Raw genomic sequence first — 24,186 nt, forward strand, 5'->3', positions numbered from 1 at the left:
ACCCTTTTGTCCACCGCCTCCATGCTGTAGATGCTTGTTGCCAGTCAGTCACCGGCTAGTCAGTCTGAGTTATCAGATCCAGTGTGGCAGCATCTCAGCGCTTGTGTTCAAGTCGCCTTGTTTATTAATGGCCCCAAAGCGCAGGAGTAGTGATGCTGGCAGATCCGATATGCCAAAAGAAGGCATACATTGCTTCCTTTAAGTGAAAACACAAAAGTTCTTAACCTAATTTCAAAATAGAGTGTATGCTAAGGTTGCTAAGATCTATGGTAAGAGCGGACCTTCTATCTGTGAAATTGTGAAGAATGAAACAGTTGTGCTAGTTTTACTCTCATACCTCAAACTACATAAGTAAGGGGTACAGTTCATAAGTGCATAGTTAAGATGGAAAAGGCTTATGGGTAGAAGACACGAACAGAAAATGTGTTCCAAAGGACAGCATTGCATTGCACCAGAAAGCATTGAGCCTACAGGAAAATTTAAGCAAGGGGTACCCTGAAATGAGTGATCACATTCATATAATCCTTTATTTCATTATGGTGTTGCAATGTTTTTTTATTATTAGTTATTGCTAATCTCTTACTGTGCCTAATTTATAAATTAAACTTTATCATAGTTACATACAGGCAAAAACAATATAAATAGGGTTCAATACTGTCTACAGTTTCAGGCATCTACTGGGGGTCTTGGCATGTATCCCCCCATGTAAGGAGGGGCTGTTGTACAAAAAGGTGAATGTTATTGCTCCTGAGAGAGGAAGGTGGATGTATAAACTGATAATAAAAGCATAATGTGATAAGTGCTTAATACAGTATGTATTATTCTGGCCTTAGCCGTGGGATAAAGTGTCATCCTGCCTTTAGGCGTTGGGGAACAAAAACGGAACAGATAATATAGTATCTCTTTTATTCTCCTCATGCTAACTCTTTTATTCCTCAAAATAGCCTTATGAATAAGGTAGGTAGTATAATTACCATTATACAAATAAGCAGATGAGGCCTAGAGAGCTGAAACAACTTTTTCTGTCACTGTTATTTATACACAAGATCGAAGTCAAATCCAGTATATTTATCTCTTATATTGGTGATGTACTTTGAAATGCAGAAAGCTACAATAGTAAAAGTTTACCAAACATAAAACACAGGTTTAGGTACTTCTGTGAAAGATTTAAAAAGTGAATTAGATATGTCCAAGCCCTTAAGGGGTTAGTACTCTAGTGCTGGTAGAATGTGATATAGGCTCTAATTGAGGTACTAGAAAAAGCTTAGAAATGGTAAATAATCAAACTGTCAAAATAAGAAAAGATAGTTATCACTTATTGCACATCTTGTAAGTGCCATACTTTGTACCTTCCTCACTATAAATCATTCCGTTTTATTGTAGTATATACCCTGTGTTAGACAGTTATTGGAAATAAGGCTGGAAAGATAAATTCATTACACATGTTGGACCTGTGTAGGTAGGTAATAGGTTGTAACAGGTTAAGGTAGAGTTTGAACTTTGTTCTGTAGACTGCAGAAAAGATTGATGTTTTTAAAGAAAAGAGTACAGAATTCTAGTTATGATTAAAATAGAAGATATATGTATATACTTGATACATATACACATATATATTCATATTGTAGTACAGCAGCAGAGACATACTAGATGTTAAATGTAATCCTTTACTTCTATTTCCTTTTCTCATTGTTCCCTGATGCAGTCATATGTATCACAGATTAGAAAGCTGGGGCATAGTTAGATGGTTATTACAATGATCTGGGAAGTGGTTTAAAGAAAAGGCCCTATCTAAGGCAAGTGGTATGAAGGTGAAGATGATGTTACTGGTGAAAGCTAGAATTAATAGGGCTTAGGGAAGCATGTTGTAGGGAGTGAAGAAATTAAAGATGAACATAATTTGAGGCACTTTCCATTTCAGGAGAGTGCACACTTCATATACAGGCTCTTTTTCTTTCTTTCTTTCTTTTTTTTTAAATATAAAAGTAATGAATACATGTCAGTGTTAAAACACTGGAAGGGCAAAAGATTGGATATTGAAGGTGGGGTTGAAAGATGACATCATACAAAGAGTAATGGGTCACGGAAATAGAGGTTAAAACTTTGGTAACCAGAGTCCTGACAAGTGTGACTTGGTTGGTTGGGCATCGTCCCCCAAACTGAACATACAGGAATTAACCAGTGAATCCATAAATATGTAGGACAGCAGATCGATCCCCCCTGCCCCCCTGCCGCCTTCTCTAAAGTTAATTTTTAAAAAACTTAAATTTAAAAAATGCAGGGAAAAAAATCAAAACTTTGGGAGAGGTAAAAGCAAGGAGGTTTTCTGAAGAATACATGGTAAGGCGTAAACTGCTTAAGTTAAGGCTTTTCCGCTCACTATTGTGTTTACATAGTTGCTCAGCAAATAGTGGCCAATTACATACTGTGGTTGGAGCTCTTCCTAAGTCTGTTTTTAAAATGAATTTTACCTTCTAATGAGGTCTGACTTCTTTTCTTTTGTTCTGAGATCAGGTTTAGCTTTGCTTTTCTAGAGACCGTGACATACCCAGCCTGGTGAGAACATCTCAGATCATCAGTGTTCTTTCCTTCCTCCTCCAACATTTACAGCAGAGAATACTGTTTTTATCTCTCAAACCACACAATTATATTAGTTATGTTATATGCACACACAGCCAAAAAGTCTCCATATTTAAAAATCAGAAGAATACCTAACTCACTTCGCAAAGGTAGGTGTGTATTGTAGAAGCTTCCTAGAGGTTATGGCACTTAATTAAGTTTTAAAGATAAGTAGCTGTTAGCTCAGTGGACAAAAAGTCACTGAGTATTGGAGAAGGAACACAAAATATGCTAAATAAATACATGCAAAGGTTCAGTGTGTAAGAAATAGTGGGAATCAGAAACTTTCAGCTAAGGTTATCTCCTTTACTCATGTTCATGGTTTTGGTCTCTCCCCAGAGCACATGTTTTAGTCCTTTAATACTGTGAAACAAAGATACAGAAATATTATATGGTTTTCATCAAGGGAAGGAGGACCGGTTCTCCCTGTCTTCCTATTTCCTTTTCATCTTACTGATTCTTCAGCATCTCTTTAAGCCCTGTTAGCATACGTGGTTCATACATTTTAGTGTCAGGGAAAAGATATCTTACATTCTTTAAGCTACATCCTTTTGGGAACTTCATTTAATTTCTTTACTACTAAGCTCAGTGCCTGGAATATAGTAAATACTCAGTGTTTTTTGAGTGACTATCTCTTCTCTTTCCTTCAGTGGCAGATTTCTCATATGCCCTATATTGTTTCCTTCTTTATCACTCACTATTAATATTTCTAGTGTTTGAGTTACTTTCCTGATTACATTAGGAATTGTAGACAGAGTCAGCAAGACTGGGAAACTAACGACTTAGAAGTTTAAGGAAAAGAAGGAATGAAAGATGACTTGTTATAGATAAGTATATTGGTTTCCTAGGGCTTTGCAACAAATTATCACTAACTTGTTTCAGGACTTAAAAACAACCAGAACCTGTTCTCTCATCACACAGTTCTGGAGGTCAGAAGGTCAAAATCCAGATACTGGGAAGCCCATGCTCCCTTTGAAGGCTCCAGGGGAATTCCTTCCTTGATTTTTCCAGTTTCTCCTGGCTCCAGGTGTTCCTTGGCTTGTGGCAGCATAACTCCAGTCTCTCTGCTTTTGTCTTCAAATGGCCTGTGTATCTGTCTTTGTGTCTTCCTGCCTTTCTCTTTTAAGGACATCTGTCATTGGATTTAGGGTTCAATCTTGAAATCCTAAATTACATCTGCAAAGATACTTTTTTGCAAATAAGATCACATGCACAGGTTCTGGGGGTTAGGACTTGGGCCACCCTTCAACCCCCTCTGGTAGGCTGCCAGATCAGTATCTAATTGAAGTAATTGAGAGAATTGCTATCTTAGATGTAAGGGGGATAATGTGTGGAAAACTAACAGCATAAAAACAACTCTGAAGTTATTTTATTTAAAAGACAATTTTAAGTTATGAATATTTTCTTCAATTAATTTTAGGAAATACATATATTTAAATATTTGAACTCAAGGTCATATGGGTTTGGTTGGAGATTTTGTCCCTCAGCTGTATTCATCTTGAAGAATCCTCAAAAGTTTTACTAAAACTTCTGAATTTGCAAAATTTAGAACTTTTGCATTGGAGCCTGGTGATACTTATTTGAAGTAGAAATGCTGTTTTCTTTTTCTTATTTTACAGATGTGGAAATGGACAAATTATAGAAACTGGTCCATGGTCACAGGTTATAAAATCATACAGGTTGATTTGAACACTGTTAAAAACTCAAGCTTGTTGAGTTTATTATTTTTTTATTTAAAAAGAGAAGACTTTATTTTTGTGTTTCCCATGCTTTTCAATTTGGGATGTTAGCACAGAGAAGAATAAGATTTTCTCTGTTTGCAAAATACATTACTAATATTTAAACCAACTTGCCATATCACCGTGGGGTCTTTAGGTTCTTTGGTATGACTTTAAAACATATAGTTCTTCAGTGGATTGCTTTTAGTTGTTCGTTCATGGAACTTCTGTTACTTTTTTCTAGCTAGCTAGCTAGCTAGCTATCTGTTTATTTATTTTATTATTTTTTAGGTCTGTGTAGTAGATGACAATATGCAGCCATTTTAGGATGATAGTTGGACAAAACTTTTCTTAAGTGGTTAGGAATTGGCCCTTCTTTTCTAACCTTTGCTTGTTCAATTTTATTTATTTAAAATAACTTTTAACTGTTCAATTACAGTTGACACTATCTTATATTTTAAATTAAAGCTGTTTATTTAATATTTTAAATTAAAGCTGTGATTTTTTAAAAACAGAACCATCACCAACTTTTAAAAATTGTCTTGAAATCTGTGGAAGTTAAAGACTGGGAAAATAAAATGCAGTAGAATACCTAGCACTTGTGCCAGTGTTTCTTGTGGAGAAGGACCTGTTATTACCTAAAAATCACTGAGGGATTTATTAATTAGATTCCTGGGCCAACCAAAAACAAACTAAATCAGAATCTCTGGGGTAAGACTTTAGGAATCTACATTTTTAATGAGTGTTATTTGTAATTGTTTGGCATTGATGTGGTATTTAGGTACTAAGTTCTCATCACAACATTACGTCCTACTGAGGTCAGTGACTTGGACCCTGAGTAAAGGAAGAGGGTAAGGTGACTTAATCGTATGAACTCTAACAGCAGCATTATTAAGTATAATAATTGTATTAATTAAAGAGTGGTTGAATCGCCAAAGCAGTCTTAATAAAGAACAACAAAGCTGGAGATATCGCGCACCCTGTGTTTAAACTATATTAGAAGGTTGTAGTGATCCAAACAGTATGGTATTAGCATACAAATAGAAACAAAGATAATTGAAACAGATTAGACAGCATAGAAATAAACCTATGATTATATAGTCCATTTATTCATGACAGAGCAGCCAAGAATATACACTGGGGAAAGGACATCTCTTAAGTAACTAGTGTTGGGAAAACTGGCCAGCCACATGCAAAAGAATGAGACTGGACCACTATTTTACACCATATGCAAAAACTAACTGAAAATGAATTAGTCTTGAATATAAGACCTGAAATCATAAAACTCCCTAGAAGAAAACATAGGCAGTAGACTCTTTGACATTGCTCTTGGCGTTGATTTATTTTTGGATCTGACACCAAAAGCAAAGGCAACAAAAGCCAAAATAAAGAAGTAGTAGCACATCAAACTAAAATGTTTCTGTACAGGAAAGGAAACACAGAGAGGCCAATGGTTTGTTCATGTTTAGCCAAGTAGTTGTCTAACCACCATTATACAGTGCTGCCAGTTCATTCACAGTCTTGATACTTATTTGGGGATATTTTCGTAAACATCAAAAACTTCTAATGGGTAGAAGGTGACTTAGAGTGGAAGCTACTTTACATAGAATGGTCAGGGAGGTGCCCGTGGCAGTGAGAAGCCAGTCATAAGAATCTGTCTATGGGGAGAGAGGGAAGAGCATGTGTGAAGGCCTGGCAGGTTCCAGTGGTAAGAGATGGATTTGGACGGCCACTTTTATGTTTCTTCTGTTTTTGTTTAATTCTGCAATTATAAAACATATGCTTTTATAAAACACGCATGTCTTGTCTTTTTTTTTGCTAATTACTCTCTTCTTGTGGTTTTAAATATCATCTTATGCTGATGACTATGTCTCCAGCCTGAACATCTTTCCTGGAGTCTAAACTCATATCCAGTTGCCTACTCAACTTTACCACTTGCATGTCCAATAAATACTTCAACTGAAAATAACTGACCTGGAACTAATGATCTTTCCTGCTCTACCTACAACTTTCCCCATTTCATTGAATTTTTCCATTTGATCAGGCAAAAAATACTGGAGCCATACTTACGTACTTCTCTCAAAATCCACATTGACACTATCAACAAATTCTCTTGGCTCTGCTTCAAAAATATATATAGAATTCAATAACTTTGAACCACTTCCATTGTGACTGCCCTGGTCCAAAACACCATTTCTTCTTGCTTGATTGAGAAAGCCGCCTTAACCAGTCATTCTCTTTGCTTCCTCTCTCATCTGCTTCTGCTTACAGGTTATTGTCATTGTAGCAGCCAGAGTAAGGTTAGAATTTAAGTCAAATTATATTATGCGTCTGCTCAGAACCCTCCAGTGAATGAATCTCTCATTTTATTACACACAAACTTAAGTCCTGCAGGGTCTGCTATTATTGATAAGTCTCTTCCCTGCCTTCTAAGCTTTACCCATATTGGCCTTACTGCAGTTTCTCTAGCACACATCACCTTATAGCATTTCCTCTTGCTGTTTCCTCAGCCTAGAGTGCTCTCCTCTTAGTAATCCATCTGCCTGTTTCCTCACCACCTTCAATCTTTACCCAGATCTCCCCTTGTCGGTGAGAGACTATCTATCTCCTTTAAATACCACACTCTTTTCATTTCCCCCGTTGTTCCAGGTCCCATATCCTTACTCTGCTGTGTTTTCTCCAGACCATAACCCTTAACATTCTACAACTAACATGTCATACCCTCTTTGTCTCTGTTTCTGTCTCTCTCTGAATATACACATACACAGAAATATGCACACGCATTTTTTTTAAAGGCTTGTTCCTTGTCCCTTTCTCCTCACTTCACAAGGGTGGGGACTTTGTCTTTATTGTTTATTGATATATTCCAGTTGCTAACAGAACACAGTAGACAGATATTTCTAGAAAGACTGACGTTTGGCAAGTATTGGAGATACATGTGGTTACGTTGAAAATGAATAAAACTTGTTTTTTGCCCTGGTGTTTTGGTTAAAGGTCTCTTTTCTGCATATGTGACTACTGATATGGTAAGAAGTTCTCAAAAGATCTGTGCATCAGTTTTGTGGGGTTAGCTACTGAGCTGCATTGATGTTCCTTAAATCTTTTGAATTAAACTTGCATTTAACTTAAGTATTCAGAGATGTGGCTTATTTGTTTTAATATTAATACATATAATAGAGCACTTAAACAGCTTAATACAGTAATTACAATCATAAGTGCTGTAAAAGTTGTCTTAAAGTTTCATATTAGCATGCTTAATCATAAAATAAGGATTGGCCCTTTAGAAAGCTGATGGCAATGACCAGGAAGCATCTCAAATGCTTTTCTCGCTTCCTTTTTTTTTTTTTTTTTTTTTTTACTTGACAGCTAAGACAGTTTTTGTAGTAAAGTAGAAAGGAGAACAGAAAGAGGCTTTATAACACTTGTGTGTCAATTGTGTGCTAGAGATACATTCTTGAGTATAGTTTCCATCTTAATGGAGCTCATATTCTGTTGGGGGTCCCATTCTGGTGGGAGAACCTATAAAGCATTATAATATAGTTGATGATAAGGGAGTAAGAGGAATTAAAGGTGATTTTGTGTTTTTTGTTGGTATGATCCATGGGAAGGCAATTCCAGAGATAAGAATATATGAAGGAGAGGCTGAGTTTGTTCTGAGTTGTTGGTTGGGAGGATAGTAGCAGGAGAATGAAAAGGAATGGATTAGGTTTTGGAATTTTGAGTTTTGGGCCTAAAGGAATTAAAGTGGACATGTTGAGTAGGCAATTGGAAATAATGCGAGTGAAGTTAAAATGGTGGCTGGAGAGATGGATTTGATAATCACTGACTAATTTGTAGAATTAAGTTGAGGCTCTAGAGCTCAATTAGTTCTCTCAGGTGAAAAGATAACCAAAGATTGGATGGTGGCAAAAACCTCCAGTGTTTAAGGCTTTCATGAACGAAGGCTTTCCTGAGCAATTGTCACAGAATTAAGAAACCAAGGAGATAGTTACAGCCTGATAAAGCCAAAAGAGATTATTCTCAAGGAGGTTGTAGGTAGAAAAACTATGGTTTGTGGCACAAGTAGATCATATTTTTGGATCAAATAAGATGAGGACTGAGAAAAGGCTAGCTAATTCAGTTTGGCAATTTGGAAAAGCATTGGTAATTGTGAGTCAGACACCCCAAGTATTTGGAAACAGGTTTATCCAGAATTCAAATAGAAGTCAGCAAATACTGAATAAGATAAGCTATCTGTAAATATAACTGACTCTAATAAATGGTCCGTAATGAAATTAAGGAGACTTGGGGAACACCACAGTGGCACTTGGATATATTATTCTCTGCATTCAAAGATACTTTGATTACCCGAAGAAAGAATGTGGATTTTTGAAAGTGAAGAACCAGAGAATAAGCATTTTCTGTATTTAACCAGCATTTGGTCAGAATGAGTGGTATTGGTATTACTAGAGCAATACCTATTCTCTTGAGATGAGAAAGGGTTTTCTGGCTCTTATATCACTTAAAAGGCTGTTACATGATTCTTGAGGTTCTTTAGCAATAAAATCTGTGATTTCTAATTATATTTTTTTCTATACCATATGGAAAAATTGGGGGTGTTAAAAATAGAAATGAAGAAAAGACACAGAGGAATCTTAAATACATATTACTACGTGAAAGAAGCCAGACTGAAAAGGCCACACACTGTATGATTCTAGCTATTACATGGCATTCCGGAAAAGACAAAACCATGGAGATGGTAAAAAGTCTGTTGGTTGCTAGGGGTAAGGGATGAGGCAGCGATAATAGGTGGAGTGTAGGGGATTTTTAGGACAGTGAATGTATTTTATATACTCTAATGATGGGTACATTATACATTTGTCAAAACCCATAGAATGAACACTAATATAAGGACCTTGAATAATGATGATATGTCAGTGTAGGTTCATTGATTGTAACAAAACAATTTTTACTACTTTGGTGCAGGATGTTGATAGTAGAAGAGGTGCTGTGCTCATGTTGGGCAGGGCAGATATGGGAACTTGCTGCTGTACTTTTTGCTGGGCTTTGGCTGTGAACTTAAACTGCTCTTAAAAATAAAATCTATTTTAAAAAGAACCAAAGATTTATATCTCAGTTATTCACCTATTGTGTACTTTCACACTTTAAAAAATATATTTCCTTTCTATCCTAGACCTGAAAAGCTATTCAAAGATATTCAAAGGAGTTATAAATCTACTAAATGAGTTAGACTTTGTGTATTTTGTAATAATTTTTTTAAAAATCATGGCTAAAAGGAAGAGAAGAAAACTAAGGTCAAATGTTTTGAAATTCCAGTTTATTTTTGGTTAACTAAAATTTTAAATCATTCAAAAATCTTTGAACAAATAAAGTGTTTCCTAAAAGACAACCATCTGTATATAGGACATTTCTTTGATTTGTTATTGGGCATTTTGACAATCTTTATAACATTTGACACAAGGGCCAAACATTCAGCAAAATTGTCTTATCTCTCCCACAAGACAGCAAGTGACAACATTGTCCTTCTCTCATGAGTTTATAATCCAGAAGTCATTACCCAGTTTAAACTAAGTGTCACTTCTCCAGTCCTTCGGTCTAAGTAAGTCTCTTCTGTTACTCATCTTAATAACACTATTTTCTTGTTTCAGATGGAGATTATTGTAACTATTTCAGATTACAGTTCATATAGATGATTTGGGCAATCTACTTAATTTCTCTACCTGTATTAGACGGAGAAAGGAAACATAAGTTTTCCATACACTTGTTTCTTCAAGTCCCCAGTGCAGTGCATGGTTAACATTCAGTAAAGACTTTTTGAGTGAATGAATTCATTCATTCATTCATTCATTCATTCATTCTTTGAATGATCACTGCCTCTACTGTTTTCTAGAAGTTCAGAATGCTATCAAGTAAGCAGACCTAGTGTGAATATAAGTGCCTGAAAACAAGTAGGAAGATGGTGTTGATGTTCAATATACAATTCTCATAAGAGGGCAAGTAGGGCAAATATAGAAAGTAGGCCTGTATTCTAGGAATGTGGAAATTATTCATAACCTTAATGAGGTGAAATTTAGTGGTAGAGTGAAGGAATGCAATTCCAATTAAAGTTGATCCTGAGATGTAATAGTCAGAAGATACAGCAAGCAGCTTTTCCCAGAAGACTAGATCCAAACACTGCTAGCTTATTTATGTGTGTGTATTTTTAGGAAAAAAAGATAAACTACAAAGGGAGGAAATTGTTTTAAATATTTTTCACTACACAAAAAGGAAATGTATGTGGTAAGTACTGTAGTAGAGGCTACTGGGAGGGCCTCAGTTACCTTCTAGGAGTTACTGCCACTTTTATCTTTCAGATTGAAATGTTGAATGAATAAAAAAGGACAAGAAATGGGTGTTCTGGCTTGGTAAATACCTTCCATCTAAATTATCAGTCTTAATTTCTCAAGAAATTAGAGCACTGAGAAATCATGGTAGATTGTTCATAGCACTGGAAACCCTGGCTTTGTGTTTTCCATGTGCTTTTGTGAAGTGTTTCTTAATTTCTGTGAGTTTTGTATCTTATTTATTTATTTTTTTTAACTTTCAGGTGTTGGTAAATCATGCTTATTGCTACAGTTTACAGACAAGAGGTTTCAGCCAGTGCATGACCTTACTATTGGTAAGTTTTATAAAAGAGATGAGAAGCAATCTAAAGTTTTGGGTAGTCGAAATGGAATGTGCCTAGCCCTGGCTGGTGTGGCTTAGTGGATTGAGCACCAGCCTGCAAACCAAATGAAATGTACTTAGGGGGGTTCATCGTATTAGTAACGTCAAAAAAATCAGTGAAAGCTCTTTGTTTCTGTGCAAAGGTCAGTCTCCATCACTTTAAAAAAAATATAGTAAAAGTATTGTAAACTTTGTAAAAGTGATTGGAATGCAGCAAGACATTAATATTTTTTATTATATTTAATAATGAAACAAATGAGAGTCAATATAGCATAGGGATAAGAGCAGAGTTCAGATTAAGACTCTGCCATTAACTAGCTGGGCAAGCCACTTTACCACTCCATCAGTTTCTTTATTTGTAAAATGAGAATAATAGTAGTGTCAATCTCACAAAGTTATTTTGAGCAGTAAATGAGTTAACAAATATGAAGCATTGGAACAGTGCCTGGCAACATGTTAAGTGCCTTAGGCTTACCTATAATTACTTAATGGAGAAAAAATGACTATCAAGCATTTTTTAGTTTCCTCAGTTGTGAAGAATAAATGAGACAGTTACTGGTAAGGAGTTGTCAACAAATACTAGCTGTTATTATTATTGATATTACTCATTGATATGCAAAAGTATAAAATTAAAATGTAAAAAACTAAAAACTTTAAATAAGCACACTGTTTCCGGGTCTTTATTTGTTTAAAAAAATTCTATGTATACCCTGAAAGCTAAAGAATCTAGCCAGAACCCTGGCTGGTGGCTTCTTAGGTTGGAGTGTTGTCCCATACACCAAAAGGTTGCATGTTCAATCCCAGGTCAGGGCTCGTTCGTAGATTGTGGGTACCATCCCCATTCTTGGCCATGGTGAGTGTGGGAGGCAACTGCTTGTTGGTTCTCACATTAGTGTTTCTCTATCATTTTCTCTCTCCCCCTCCCTTCTGTCTCTCTAAAATTAATTAAAAAAACATTCTCAGGTAAGGATTAAAAAAAAAAAATCAAGCTGGATTACTCTTCTATAGCTGCTGCCCATTAACACGTTGAAATTAATCAACTATGAAAAAATAAATTATTTGGTAATCTAGTTAGACTTTACAGCTGATAGTTTGATGTATCTTTTCAGCCAGTGACTGCTTATTTTCTATATATATTCACTATTACATGCAAGTTGACTCTCATATCTTGTCTATTTTGTTTTTAAATGTTAGAAACATACTTCTTTCACATAGGTGGAAGATTTGGTCATTCAATCTGTTTAATTTCTCCACCTGTATTAGACTGTGAGAAAGGAAACAGAAGTTTTCCATACACTTGTTTCTTCAAGTCCCCAGAGCAGTACATGGTTAACCTTCAGTAAAGACTTTTTGAGTGAGTGAATGAATGAATGAATGCATGAATTCATGAATTCATGGATTCATTTCCTCATTGACTGATCACTGCCTTTACTGTTTCTAGAAGCTCTGAATGCTCTCAAGGATAGTTAAGAGTCAACAATTAACATGATAACAGTAACAATGAGGGGATTTTTTTTAAGATTTTATTTATTTATCTTCAGAGAGAACGGAAGGGAGGGAGAAATAGAGGGAGAGAAACATCAGTAGGTTGCCTCTTGCATCCCCTCAGCTGGGGCCCTGGCCCTCAATCCAGGCATGTGCCGGTACAGGGAATTGAACTGGTGACTTTCAGTTTGCAGGCCACTGCGCTCAGTCCACTGAACCACACCAGCCAGGGCTCTTGTGTTTTTTTAAATACTAAATCAAAGATTTTATGAATGAAATTACTAGATCAGTTAATAGGTTTCAGCCACCTGCATGTACTTTATGGATATATTGAAATCTCTCTCAGTAGTGGTAGTGACTGTCAGTAAGAATATTCAAATCCCATTTTTTTCCATTTTTATTTTGATAGTTTTAAGTATTTACAATAATGATGGGGAAAACAGTATTACTATTTCTGGTACTCATGATGTAGTTCATCTTTGGTAAGCTCATTTCTGTGTATAATCTGCTCTTGTTCAATAAGTCTGAACCTTGGTAGCCATCTCTTAAGTGTGACTCAGTCCTGAGACAACTAGCCAAACAGCTGGTTTTAGTATAGGAAAATAAACAAAAGTGACTTCCTTTTCACTGCATTTTTTATTTATATTTTTGAATTGTTATGGCACACCTGATGGAGATGATGGGCCTGAACCTGCTGTCAGAAATTGGCACAGGCTATACTTGTGAAGAAGAGATAAGGGAGTAGACCAAAAACAGTTGTTTGGAAAACCAACTCATGTAACTGTACCAGCTGACTCCCCTCTGGGTTTGCTGACGGGAGGCACCCGAGATAGAAGGCTAAAATCAGAGAAGCCAGGGGTCTTCTCTCTCCGCATGGGTTAGCTGTATGTCCTCCATGGCTCTAGTCCAAGCCCATTCCTGAGCATTGATGGTCTGGCTTCTAGGTTCTGGAAACTCTGATTTTCCCTCTTTGTCCTCCCAGCCTAGGGATAGTAGCAGCTTCCTGAAGTTGCTCATCTCTGAGTTGCTTTATCGTCTCTTCTTTGGGCATCTCAGCTCTTTCTTTACTGTAATCAGCTCCCTACATTCAGTTCTCCTTGTTTTAAATATAATATTTAAGTATGGTTTCTGTTTTTCTGGTTGGATCCTGATTGCTATACCTTATGACACCCATTACAATATATTTTTCAGACATAAAAACAATTTAGCAGGTCATTAGCACATTTTTTTAAATGAACTTTGGAATGTTTGCCCAAGTAGATACAGGCAGTATCTTGATTCTGCTGCTTACTTGTCTTTGCCTGATGAATAGAGAAAGGTGAAAAATTGAGGCTAGGTCTTGACTAAGAAGTATTAAATGATAGAAAAGAGGAAATACAAGACCATAAAGGTGGGGAAAGGTTGAGATATTGCTTACCCTTTAACTACCATCTCAGTGAGAATTGTTCTGATGTAAATCAAAGAAGCAGTTTATAAATAGCTTCCTTAATACAATGACATTGACAGTCCAGACTAGAGCGTTGCTGCCCAAAGGCTATTTAAGGGCTGTTGCACTGGACCAGCAGCATCAGTATCATGTGGGAGCTTGTTAAAGAGTCTACTGTGGCCCTACCCTGGTAGCTCAGTTGGTTGGAGCATCATCCTAGTATGCCAAGGTTGTAGGTTCAATCCCTGGTCAGGGCTCACAACAAGAATCAACCAATGAATGCATATGTAAATGGAACAATAAATTGATAAATAGCTCACTCTCCCCTCCCTTTTCCCTTCTTCTCTCTCTCTCTCAAAATTAATAAAAATTTAAGAAAAATAATCTACTGAATTGGATTCTGCATTTGAACAGCTTCTCCAGGTGATTTATGTGAATGTTACAGTTTGCGAAACATTAAAGCAATTGCTTTTACATATTGATTGCCCAGCTAGAAATATGTTTTATGGTGTTGACCTTGTACACACAAGTGAGTACATCTGCACAGACATCCAGGCCACTCAGTTCCTTTCCTTTCTCTCCTCCTGTGATCTTACTTCCAAAAGTATCTCAACTGTTTACTCTCATAGTCACACCCAGGACTTTGTCATTACCAATATCTACAATCACTCTGGAATTTCAGTTTCATGCACCTGGCTTTTTGACTATATTCTTTCCTTCCTTTCAACCAACACCCTCTAATTCCTAACACTAACAATTTATTGACCCCATCAGACCTATAATTTATTGATCCTACAATCTTTTCACTCCTGCCCGTCTCGCATTACTTCCCTCCTTACCCAGTTTTAATTCTAACCCCTGTAATTGTCATAATCATTCTTGCATACAGTCTCCCACCCTCTTGTGCTGCTTCATCATACTTTTGTGGCTAATCCATGGGTTAAATTAAACTATTTATACTTCTTGCCTGCATGGAGAAAAACACAGAGCCATGCTAACTACTGTCATATTAATTTAATTTCTTAGACACTGACTTCTAACTGCTGGGCAATTACACTTTGTTTCCAGTCCAATCATTCTCTACTTTTCTGTATAACTATACCTTCTTGTTCTTTAAGCATGCAGCATCTTTTCTATCTTCACTGTCAGATGATAACCTTGGTTACTATTTTACTCATAAAATGAGACAAGTAGAAGAGCATTTTCACAGGTTTCGGCCACCACATAGACCCACCTACCTACATTGTGCCCATTAACTCTTCCCTTCTCCTTGCTACTGTGGACAAACTCTTACGTTGCTAGCAAGGCCTGCTCAAGAACACTGCTTCAGCAAATTTTTCCTTCCAGCTGTCATTAATTTTTCCCTTTTCCGATGGTTATTTTTCTCTTCCCAGTTTTCAGTCCTTTCTCCTTTTAGCAAAAGTCCTCAGAAAAAATGGACCATATTTTCTATCTCAGATTCTTTTTCAGTTATTCTTGAACCCATTCCAGGTAGGCCTCTTTCCTCCATATACACATATTCAGCTGCTTATCCAGCATCTCCTCTCTTAGATATCTAATAGGCATCTCGAACTTAAGATGTCCCAAATAGCTCCTGATTTTTTTCCTCCCAGATCTTCATAGGTGTACATGTACATACATTCATACTTTTCCCCTTGCCTAGATTTATATTTGTTTTCCTTAACCTTTTTTTTTTTTTTTTTTTTTTTTGAGAGTACATTTATGAAAACTGGGGACAGTGAAACAAAAGAAGGGCTTAGGAGAGAAGAAGCAACAGGAGAGAGCCAAGGCAGGGCTGCTTGTCAGCTCACCGCAAAGTCAGAAAAAAGGGGGCCTTTGGAGGCAGGTTCAGGGGGCTAAGCCCCAGGCAAAGTTGCTGCTGCACGTTGCTCTCCTAGTTGCAAATCTTGTGAGGAATCTTAGAATTTAGGCGGTTCACTCCTGAGAGGGAAGAAAAGTGTGGGCACGTTCCAGAAAGAGCCCACCTCCCCTTAACGTTTTATACAAGTAAATACAAGTAAGTGAACCTTGCCACCAGTATAAAGTCTAGGACAACAGAGTTACCTATTTTGTTAGATACAAGGACTCTATAAATAATTTGCTACGTTAAGTGCTCCATGGGTTAGGGGTACTTCATAAAGCAACATTTAACATTATAATGTTTAATGCATGCATTTCTTTAATGTTATTCAATTATGTTGTTTTACAAATAATTCTAGCTACAGCCTACCAACTCCCACTACATGTATTTCACTACCTGCTAATGAGCAGTTTGACAAGCACTGGTCTAGAGGCTAGGCTGTTTATATGTTAATTCTCCCTTCCTACTTATCTCCTCCACTTCCTTAAACCAGTCAACCTATAAGAAATGACTGCTGGAAATGAAAGTACACTTTTGGGGAAAAGGTGGTAGAATTGACGTATCATTTCTGTTAGGCACCCCACAGTCTGTCAGTAAAAAAGACATCTCATTGTCCTGACTGGTGTGGTTCAGTGGGTTTGGGCATCATCCCACAGATTCCTGGTCAGGGCACACGCCTGGTTTACCTGCCAGGTTCCCAGTTAGGGGTGTGTGAGAGACAGCTTCTCCCTCTCTTTCTCCTTCCCTTCCCCTCTCTCTAAAAATAAATAAATAAAATCTTTATTTTAAAAAAAGATACCTCATTTATTTGGCATTCAATTTTCTGGTAACCTGAGTTACCTAGAATAAGCACTGCCAAGAAGTAAGAAGATAAATTAACAGACCTACCTAATTTAAATCTCACAAAGTTTATGTACCTGAATTTTAAAATGTAAATATATTTTCCTGACAGGGTTTATGATTACTATGAAAACATAATAAACATCCAGAGTAAGTTAAATTTTCTGGATAACTTGCCTTTGACCTTCCAGCAACCACTGTGAAGAGTTTTTGTGTTTCACCTCGAGATTTTAAGTGTATTCATGAAGACACACACAGAGCTGTTCTGATTTGCACTTCTTCCCCTCCTGTACTAAAGTACCTGTTTCTCCTCACCCTTCCCTATACTGTACTTAATAATGTTTTTAATGTTTGAATTGGAGAGGGAAAATGGTTTGTTTACTTTTCAGTTCCTTTTTTTCTTTTAATGCTTAGCATTATTTTATGTGTTTACAAACCACTTTTACATCTTTTCTTTGAATTACTTGTTTATATCTTTGCGCCTTCTGCTGGTTTTCTTTTGTCAAATACATTGATGTTTTTCTTTATGACTTTCAAACCTTACTGAAGAAGACTCCTCAGTGTAAAAACTACAGGCATATTCTCTTAAATATTCCTCTGATACTATAAATTGCACTCCATCTGTTACATGGCCGTGTAATATGATTTTCTTTAATCCCCACATAACTTGTGGTCTCACTCCATAAGTTATAAGCCATTGTTCCTTTTTCCTGTTTGAACAATCACCTTTGTCATATGCTAAATATCCGTATGTAAGCAAGCCTATTTGGAAACGCTCATATCTATTCCGTTTATGTTCTTCTGCTATTTCATAAGGCAGGATTATTACAGTGTGGTATTTATAGTAACTTTGTAGTATATTTAATGTGTGATTGATATTTTTCCTCTTCTAAGTTGTTTTGACTGTTCTATGCATTTGTTCTTCCAAGTGAATTTTAGTCTGTCAAGTTGCAAAGTTTTTAGTGACTTAAAATTTGATAACAATTTCATCATTTTTGTAAGTTAATTTGGAGACAATTTATGTTTCTATTGTATTGAGATTATCTGCTTATACACAATACATGTTTTCATTTATTCCAACTTTCTAAATGCTCTTCAGTAAAGTTTTACAATTCTCTTCATACAGGTCTTGTGCTTAAGTTTGTTTTGGTATTTATCTATTTTGTTGCTATGGTGAATAGGATTATTTTTTATCATGAATTTTGTTAAATTAATTATTTTTCATGTTGTAGGTAGATGGTTTGGTCTTACCTGGAAGTCACAATATTTTCTTAGCTAATATTTTTTGTAACTTTTTGTTTTGCTGTTATAGTTTGTGGCCAAAATCACTCTAGAATAACTTACAAATTGAGGGCATTATAATCTTTTTCTTAGTGTAATTTGAATTCCTCTAGTGTTTTACCTTAAAGTATGGTGTTTGTTGTTTATTTTTCAGAGAAAACTAAAGAAGTTTTTCTTATATATAGGTTCCTCTTTCTTTCTGTAATTAGGAAAGCCTTCTTCCCTAAGTCTCAGTTTTGAACCTCTGCAGTGTCGGTTCCAGGAACAACAGATCCGAGTGTTCTTGTGCTGGCCTAAGGCAGGCTCAGCCTGACTGCTTGTTTAGTACTCCGTTCTGCTCTATGCTTTGGCAGCCCCACCTGGCTGGAAGGAGCCACATTCTGCCTCTGGACCTCCACAATCAACTGGCTCTGACAGGTGCCCTTGCTCATAGGGGCTATCATCATTTGTTATGTGGGTGGTAGTTTAGAAATTTTGGTGTAAATATGGAATAATTGATAGCTGATACATACTGAGTACTTATTGTGTGCCAGTCACCGTTCCATTTTGTATGCGATAATTACTTTAACCTTGAAAAAAAATCTCATGAGATGGGTACCATTAATACCTCCTTATAGATATGAAAATTAAGACACAGAAGGAAGTTTATTTTTTATTTCTTTTAATCCTCACCGAAGAATATGTTTATTGATTTTAGAGAGAGGGAAAGGGGTGGGGGAGAAACATCGCCGTTAGAGAAACATCAATTGGTTGCCTCCTGTGCGCGCCCCCTCCAGGGTTTGAACCTGCAGCCTTTTGGTGCATGGGACAATGCTTGAACCAGCTGAGCTACCTGGACAGGGCAAGACCCAAAAGTGATTTTAATAACATGCCCAGGGTAACACAATTAGCAGATATTGATTGTCAACTGTTCAAAGTGGTTAATACGCGACGATGCAAGTACTTGCTTGCTATGCAAGGATGATAATGATGTAGAGATAGTTAGAAAATGTGTATTTACATTCTGAGTATTTTGTTCTGGAAGGTTGGAAGCAAATAGCATTTGGAAAAAAATAAGTGTCACTCCCTGACAATCAATGTCAGGTAAATGAGACCTCGCCTTTGGTTCCACAGTTTCTCTGGCAGCCAAACTTGTCTGTTAATTGAAAATGTATCTGGGAAGACATCATCCTCAAGGGCATAGGGGATGATGTTTTATCCTATTTAAAAATAGGATTCTAAATAGAATTCTCAGGCACGCACACGCACGCACACTTAAGGGAAAATTTTAAAATCTTTTAATTCCATTAATGGATTGTTTAAAATCTTTAACAATCCATTAGAAAGATAAGGTTTTTGTTTTTTTAGTTGTTTGTTTCTAAAATTTTCAGGACACTCTAGGTTTTAGTAATTTTTTTTGTCACATAACATAGAAAGGTAAAACCTGCCCTGTACCCAGCTAAGAATGAGAAGGTAAATGGGAAAGAATTATGTTTCTGGAGCTGAAATTGAAACTATCTGTTTTTGTTTCACTGGATAGGAAAACAGAAGTCAACTTTTTTCAGTGAACAGCAGTGCTTGTCCATTTTCCATTTTGAGATGTGTATTTCCTTCATACCATCATTCTTTATCTCATTCCTGGATAATAATACTTTTAATTAGGTTTTTTTTATTCGCCATCCTAACCATATTGATAAGTTAAAACATCAATTTTATTCTGACATTTTCCTGCTTTTACAATCCTGATTTCTATGTAACATTTCTTTAAAATTAGATAGAGTTTTAAAGGCAGAAATCTTTGTTCAAACACGTTAAGCTTCAGCAACCTCTGTCTACATACTTTGAATAAAGATATATACATATACACACACCCCACCAAAATCCAAATATGGCTAAGTAAGCAGAAGGGAATATATTAGACTATCTGAAGTTTTATGAGGAACCCACAGAATGGTGGAGACTTCAAAGTGTCCTAGAGCCCTGGAAACAGGAACCATAACAGCAGTCCTTCAGTAGAGGTGATCTTAGCTTTTCATCTGCTAGGATGGAATAGTTGCCAATCAATTTTAATATCTTTATTCCTTGGCTCAAGATGTCAGTTCCAGAGAAGGAGCAACTGCTTGCCCTTGCTTGCCCTGCCTGTCCACCCTTGGTAACAGTCAAGGGTCTCTTTCTAATTTGTAGTTGTTTTTTGTCAAATTTAACATTGTGCATTGGATTGAAGAAATTCTGAATTCCAGGGAGCAGTGCAAATTTTTTTGTATTGTGATTAACTCTGTTCATGACAATGGAAGAAAGAATAGGATTTCTCTCTCTATTTGTGGCTAGAAACAATTGATTTGTGAAAAGGATTCTATTTTGTTAAATATCTTGCTGATCAGTTGCATTTTGTACATTCCTTTTAAATACTGGGTATTTCAGCCCTGCCTGGTGTGGCTCAGTTGGTTGGGGTGTTGTGCTGTATACTGAAAGGTCACAGGTTCTATTCCCAGTCAGGGCACATAAGCAGGTTTGGGGTTTGATCCCTGGTTGTGGTGCATACAAGGCAACTGATCGATGTCTCTTTTACATTGATATTTCTCTCTCCCTTCCTCTCTCTCTAAAAGCAGTAAAAAAATATCCTCAGGTGAGGATAAATGAATAAATACTGAATCTTTTTTTTTTAATAGATTTTATTTATTTACTTTTTTAGAGAGGTGGGGAGACAGGGTACAAAGAGGGTGAGAAACATCAGTGTGTGAGAGAAATATCAGTCTGTTGCCTATCACTCACACACCCCAGTGGGAATGAGCCCACAGATCAGGCATGTGCCCTGACCGGGAATCAAACCTGTGACTTTTTGGTTTGTCGGATGACACTTAGCCAGCTGAGCCACACAGGTTAGGACAATACTGGATATTTCAAAGAGCATTTGTACCATACGTAGCCACTGTTTTTTTCCCCTCACTACTCTCATTTTTATGTCATTAATGGTAGACTCGTATATGGTTGTTTTGTGCACCCTCTCACCTTGTGGCTTAGAATATATATGACTATGTATATACATATATATTAGTAAATGAATATATATGTATATACAGATAGGTAGGTAGATTTATAAATACTGTAATGGTTTTACATGGCACAATTTTTCATTTTTGCATTGTTACTCTAATACACTCTGACTCCTGGGTCTTTTAGTCTAAGAAATATTAGTTTCTTGGTATTGGGTATGCCTCTAAGATGGAATAATTATTAAAATGTAGAGTAAAAACTCCATCAAGTTATCATGGGAGAACAAATTACCTTTCTATTTCACCCCACTAATCACAGTTGGGGAAATTATAGGAGATGCTGACATGGAATTCTGACACTGGGCATTGTGCCCTTACCTGGGCAGCTAGAGGCTGTTTTTCTGCCAGGAAGACATCTGGTTTCTGGAGACCATGTGTGTCTTTCTTCACCCCAACTGATCTAAATACTGGTAGAACACACACCAAGCAGTAATGATTTGGTGCGATACAAGTGACAGACATCTTTCAGTCTTCTTCACAGCTATTTGCTCTTCTGAAATTATCCCCCCTTTTTCTACTTCTTTTTTTAATTATCGAATGAGTATTTCCAAGAGAGATGATAAATGCAAGGGGGAAAGCCAAAGTATTTGTAGTAAGCTTATAAGTGTAAAGCTTTTGTATTCCCTTTGACCTGCAACTTGCCTAAAATCATAATCAAAAGTTGAAAATGTTTAACAGTTCATTTCAGTATGTGTTGGTGAAGATATCTTAGTGAATTTGGGAATGACCTAAATTTGTAGCAATAGAGTACCAACTTGGTAAAGAGAGAGAGGGAGGGAGGGAGGGGGAGAGAGAGAGGGAGGGAGGGAGGGGGAGAGAGAGAGGGAGGGGGGGGAGAGAGAGAGAGAGAGTAGGTGTGTAGATAGACACACACATAATACACAAATATTAAGCAGGTCTTATAAATACTCAGGGTATAGTTTTATATATTTGTTACTGGCAAAGATATTTACCATGGAATAATGTTTATGACATATTGTTGTCTGAAAAACAGGTTTCACAACAGCATTTTTATGTCCCCACTAATGTAAAATTGTATGCTCATTTCTGTGTGTTTATTTATTCATGGAGCAGTGTCTGGAAATATGTTTTAAAAGTGGTTGTCTCTAATAGACCGATTTGGAGATTTCTTTCCTAGTTGATAGCCCATACTAGGAACCAAGACTATGATGTTGAAATTTATCTTTGCCTTTTAGTGATTTTTTTATATGACATTAATCGTTTTAAGGAAATTTTAACATTTGTTACTAATAATTATGGTTCTTGAATCTCATTCCTACTTGTTTTTATGTTACTGAGCCTGTGAAATATGAAGATCACATTTGGTTTCTTGACTATGCTAGCCTCGAATATCTTAGTGTTTTAATTATGCCCTTAGCTTATGTTTTATTGGGACCTCTGCTCTAGCTTATATGTTTATTAAGGGTAGGAGCTGTAATGCGTGTTCAGGTTTTATCCATATTATCAGCTGATACTGCGTATCCTGGAAGTAAACATCTTTTTTTTTTTTAATCCTTAAATGTTAAATCTATTTCCACTACATTGTGTAACAAATCATTTTCTACTCTATTCAGGTGTAGAGTTCGGTGCTCGAATGATAACTATTGATGGGAAACAAATAAAACTTCAGATATGGGATACGGTAAGTATAGCAAGAATACATTGTGTGGCTTCAGTAAAGTTTTTAAATAAAAGTACAATGTATGTTTTTGTTTTCATGTTATTTTATGCCTGTTACGGTTTGTTAAACACTAATACCCCTACAACCATGAGATGGAATACGGCTCCAGAAAAGATTAGTTTTTCTTACACAGTGTTTTCAACAGATATACGCCAGCTATTAGATGTTGGGTGAACATATTTGAGTGAATGCTCAGGCTGTGGTCTAAACATAAATACTATAAAACTATGTTTTTAAGAAAAACAAGCATCATGTCTAAAGTACATATGTGAAGTAAAATATGAATGTCAATATCTTATAGAGTCTTTTTTTTTAAGATTTTATTAATTTATTTTTAGACAGAGGAGAAGGGAGGAGAAAGAGAAACATCAATGTGTGGTTACCTCTTGTGCACCCCCTACTGGAACCTGGCCCACAACCCAGGCATGTCCTCTGACTGGGAATCGAACCAGCGAACCTTCGGTTTGCAGTCTGGCGCTCAGTCCACTGAGCCACACCAGCCAAGGCAATATCTTACCGAGTTTTGATCTGGCAGTTTATTAATTTATTTCAAAATTTTGATTTAGTCTCAATGGTTTGAAGGAACCTTGCTTTCAATCCTAATTCTATCATTTATGTTCACTGAGTGCCTATTACATGCTATATAATTATTTTTTAACTTTTTATTAAACTTATTGGTGACATCAGTTAATAAAATTACACAGGCTTTGCCCTGACTGGTGTAGCTCAGTGGGTTGGACATCATCCTGCAAGCCTAAAGGTTGCCAGTTCAGTTCTCGGATCAGAGCCCATGCCTGGGTTGCAGGCCAGGTCTCCAGTTGAGGGCATGCAATTGGCAATAGATTGATGTATCTCTCCCTTTCTCCCTCCCACCCCTCTCTCTCAAAACAAATAAATAAAATCTTTTTTAGAAAATTATTTTAAAATTGTATATAGGTTTCAAGTATACGGTTCTATAATACGTCATCTGTATATTGTATTGTGTTCACCACCCCAAAGTCAAGTCTTCTTCCTTTACCATTTATCCTCCCTTTATCCTCCTTTACATCCTCCCTAACCCCTTTCAGTTCTGGTAGTCACCATACTATTGTCTGTGTCTAAGGGTTTTTTTTTTCTTTGCTTAATCCCTTTTTCACCCATCCCTCCCAACTTCTCCCCTCTGACAGCTGTCAGTCTTTTCTCAGTGTCTGAGTCTGTTTCTATTTTGTTAATTAGTTTATTTTGTTCATTAGATTTCACATATGAGTGAAATCATTTGGTACTTGTCTTTCTCTGACTGGCTTATTTCATTTAGCATAATACTATCCAGGTGTGCCCATGCTCTCACAAAAGGTAAGATTTCCTTCTTTATTATGGCCAAGTAGTCTTCCATTGTGTAAATGTACCACAGCTTTTTTATCCACTCATCTACTGATGGGCACTTGGACTGATTTCACATCTTGGCTATTGTAGATAATGCTTCAACGAACATAGGGGTGCCTAAGTTCTTTCAAATTAGTGTTTTGGGTTTCTTTGGATATATTCCCAGGAGTAGAATCGCT

General features: G+C 36.5%; 1 protein-coding gene across 1 annotated transcript in view; it reads left to right on the forward strand.

Annotated features, from left to right (window-relative positions):
• Positions 1–24,186, forward strand: part of RAB2A (RAB2A, member RAS oncogene family) — an 85,302-nt gene that overhangs the window by 18,289 nt on the left and 42,827 nt on the right. The window contains exons 2-3 of the mRNA XM_054590163.1: positions 10,921–10,992; positions 22,539–22,606. Coding sequence (XP_054446138.1) covers positions 10,921–10,992; positions 22,539–22,606 — 140 coding nt within the window. The remainder of the gene's footprint in view (positions 1–10,920; positions 10,993–22,538; positions 22,607–24,186) is intronic.

This window comes from Pteronotus mesoamericanus, unplaced genomic scaffold (assembly GCF_021234165.1).
Source record: "Pteronotus mesoamericanus isolate MK-2021 breed Mesoamerican mustached bat unplaced genomic scaffold, CSHL_Meso_final scaffold_174, whole genome shotgun sequence".
Taxonomy (NCBI): Eukaryota; Metazoa; Chordata; class Mammalia; order Chiroptera; family Mormoopidae; genus Pteronotus; species Pteronotus mesoamericanus.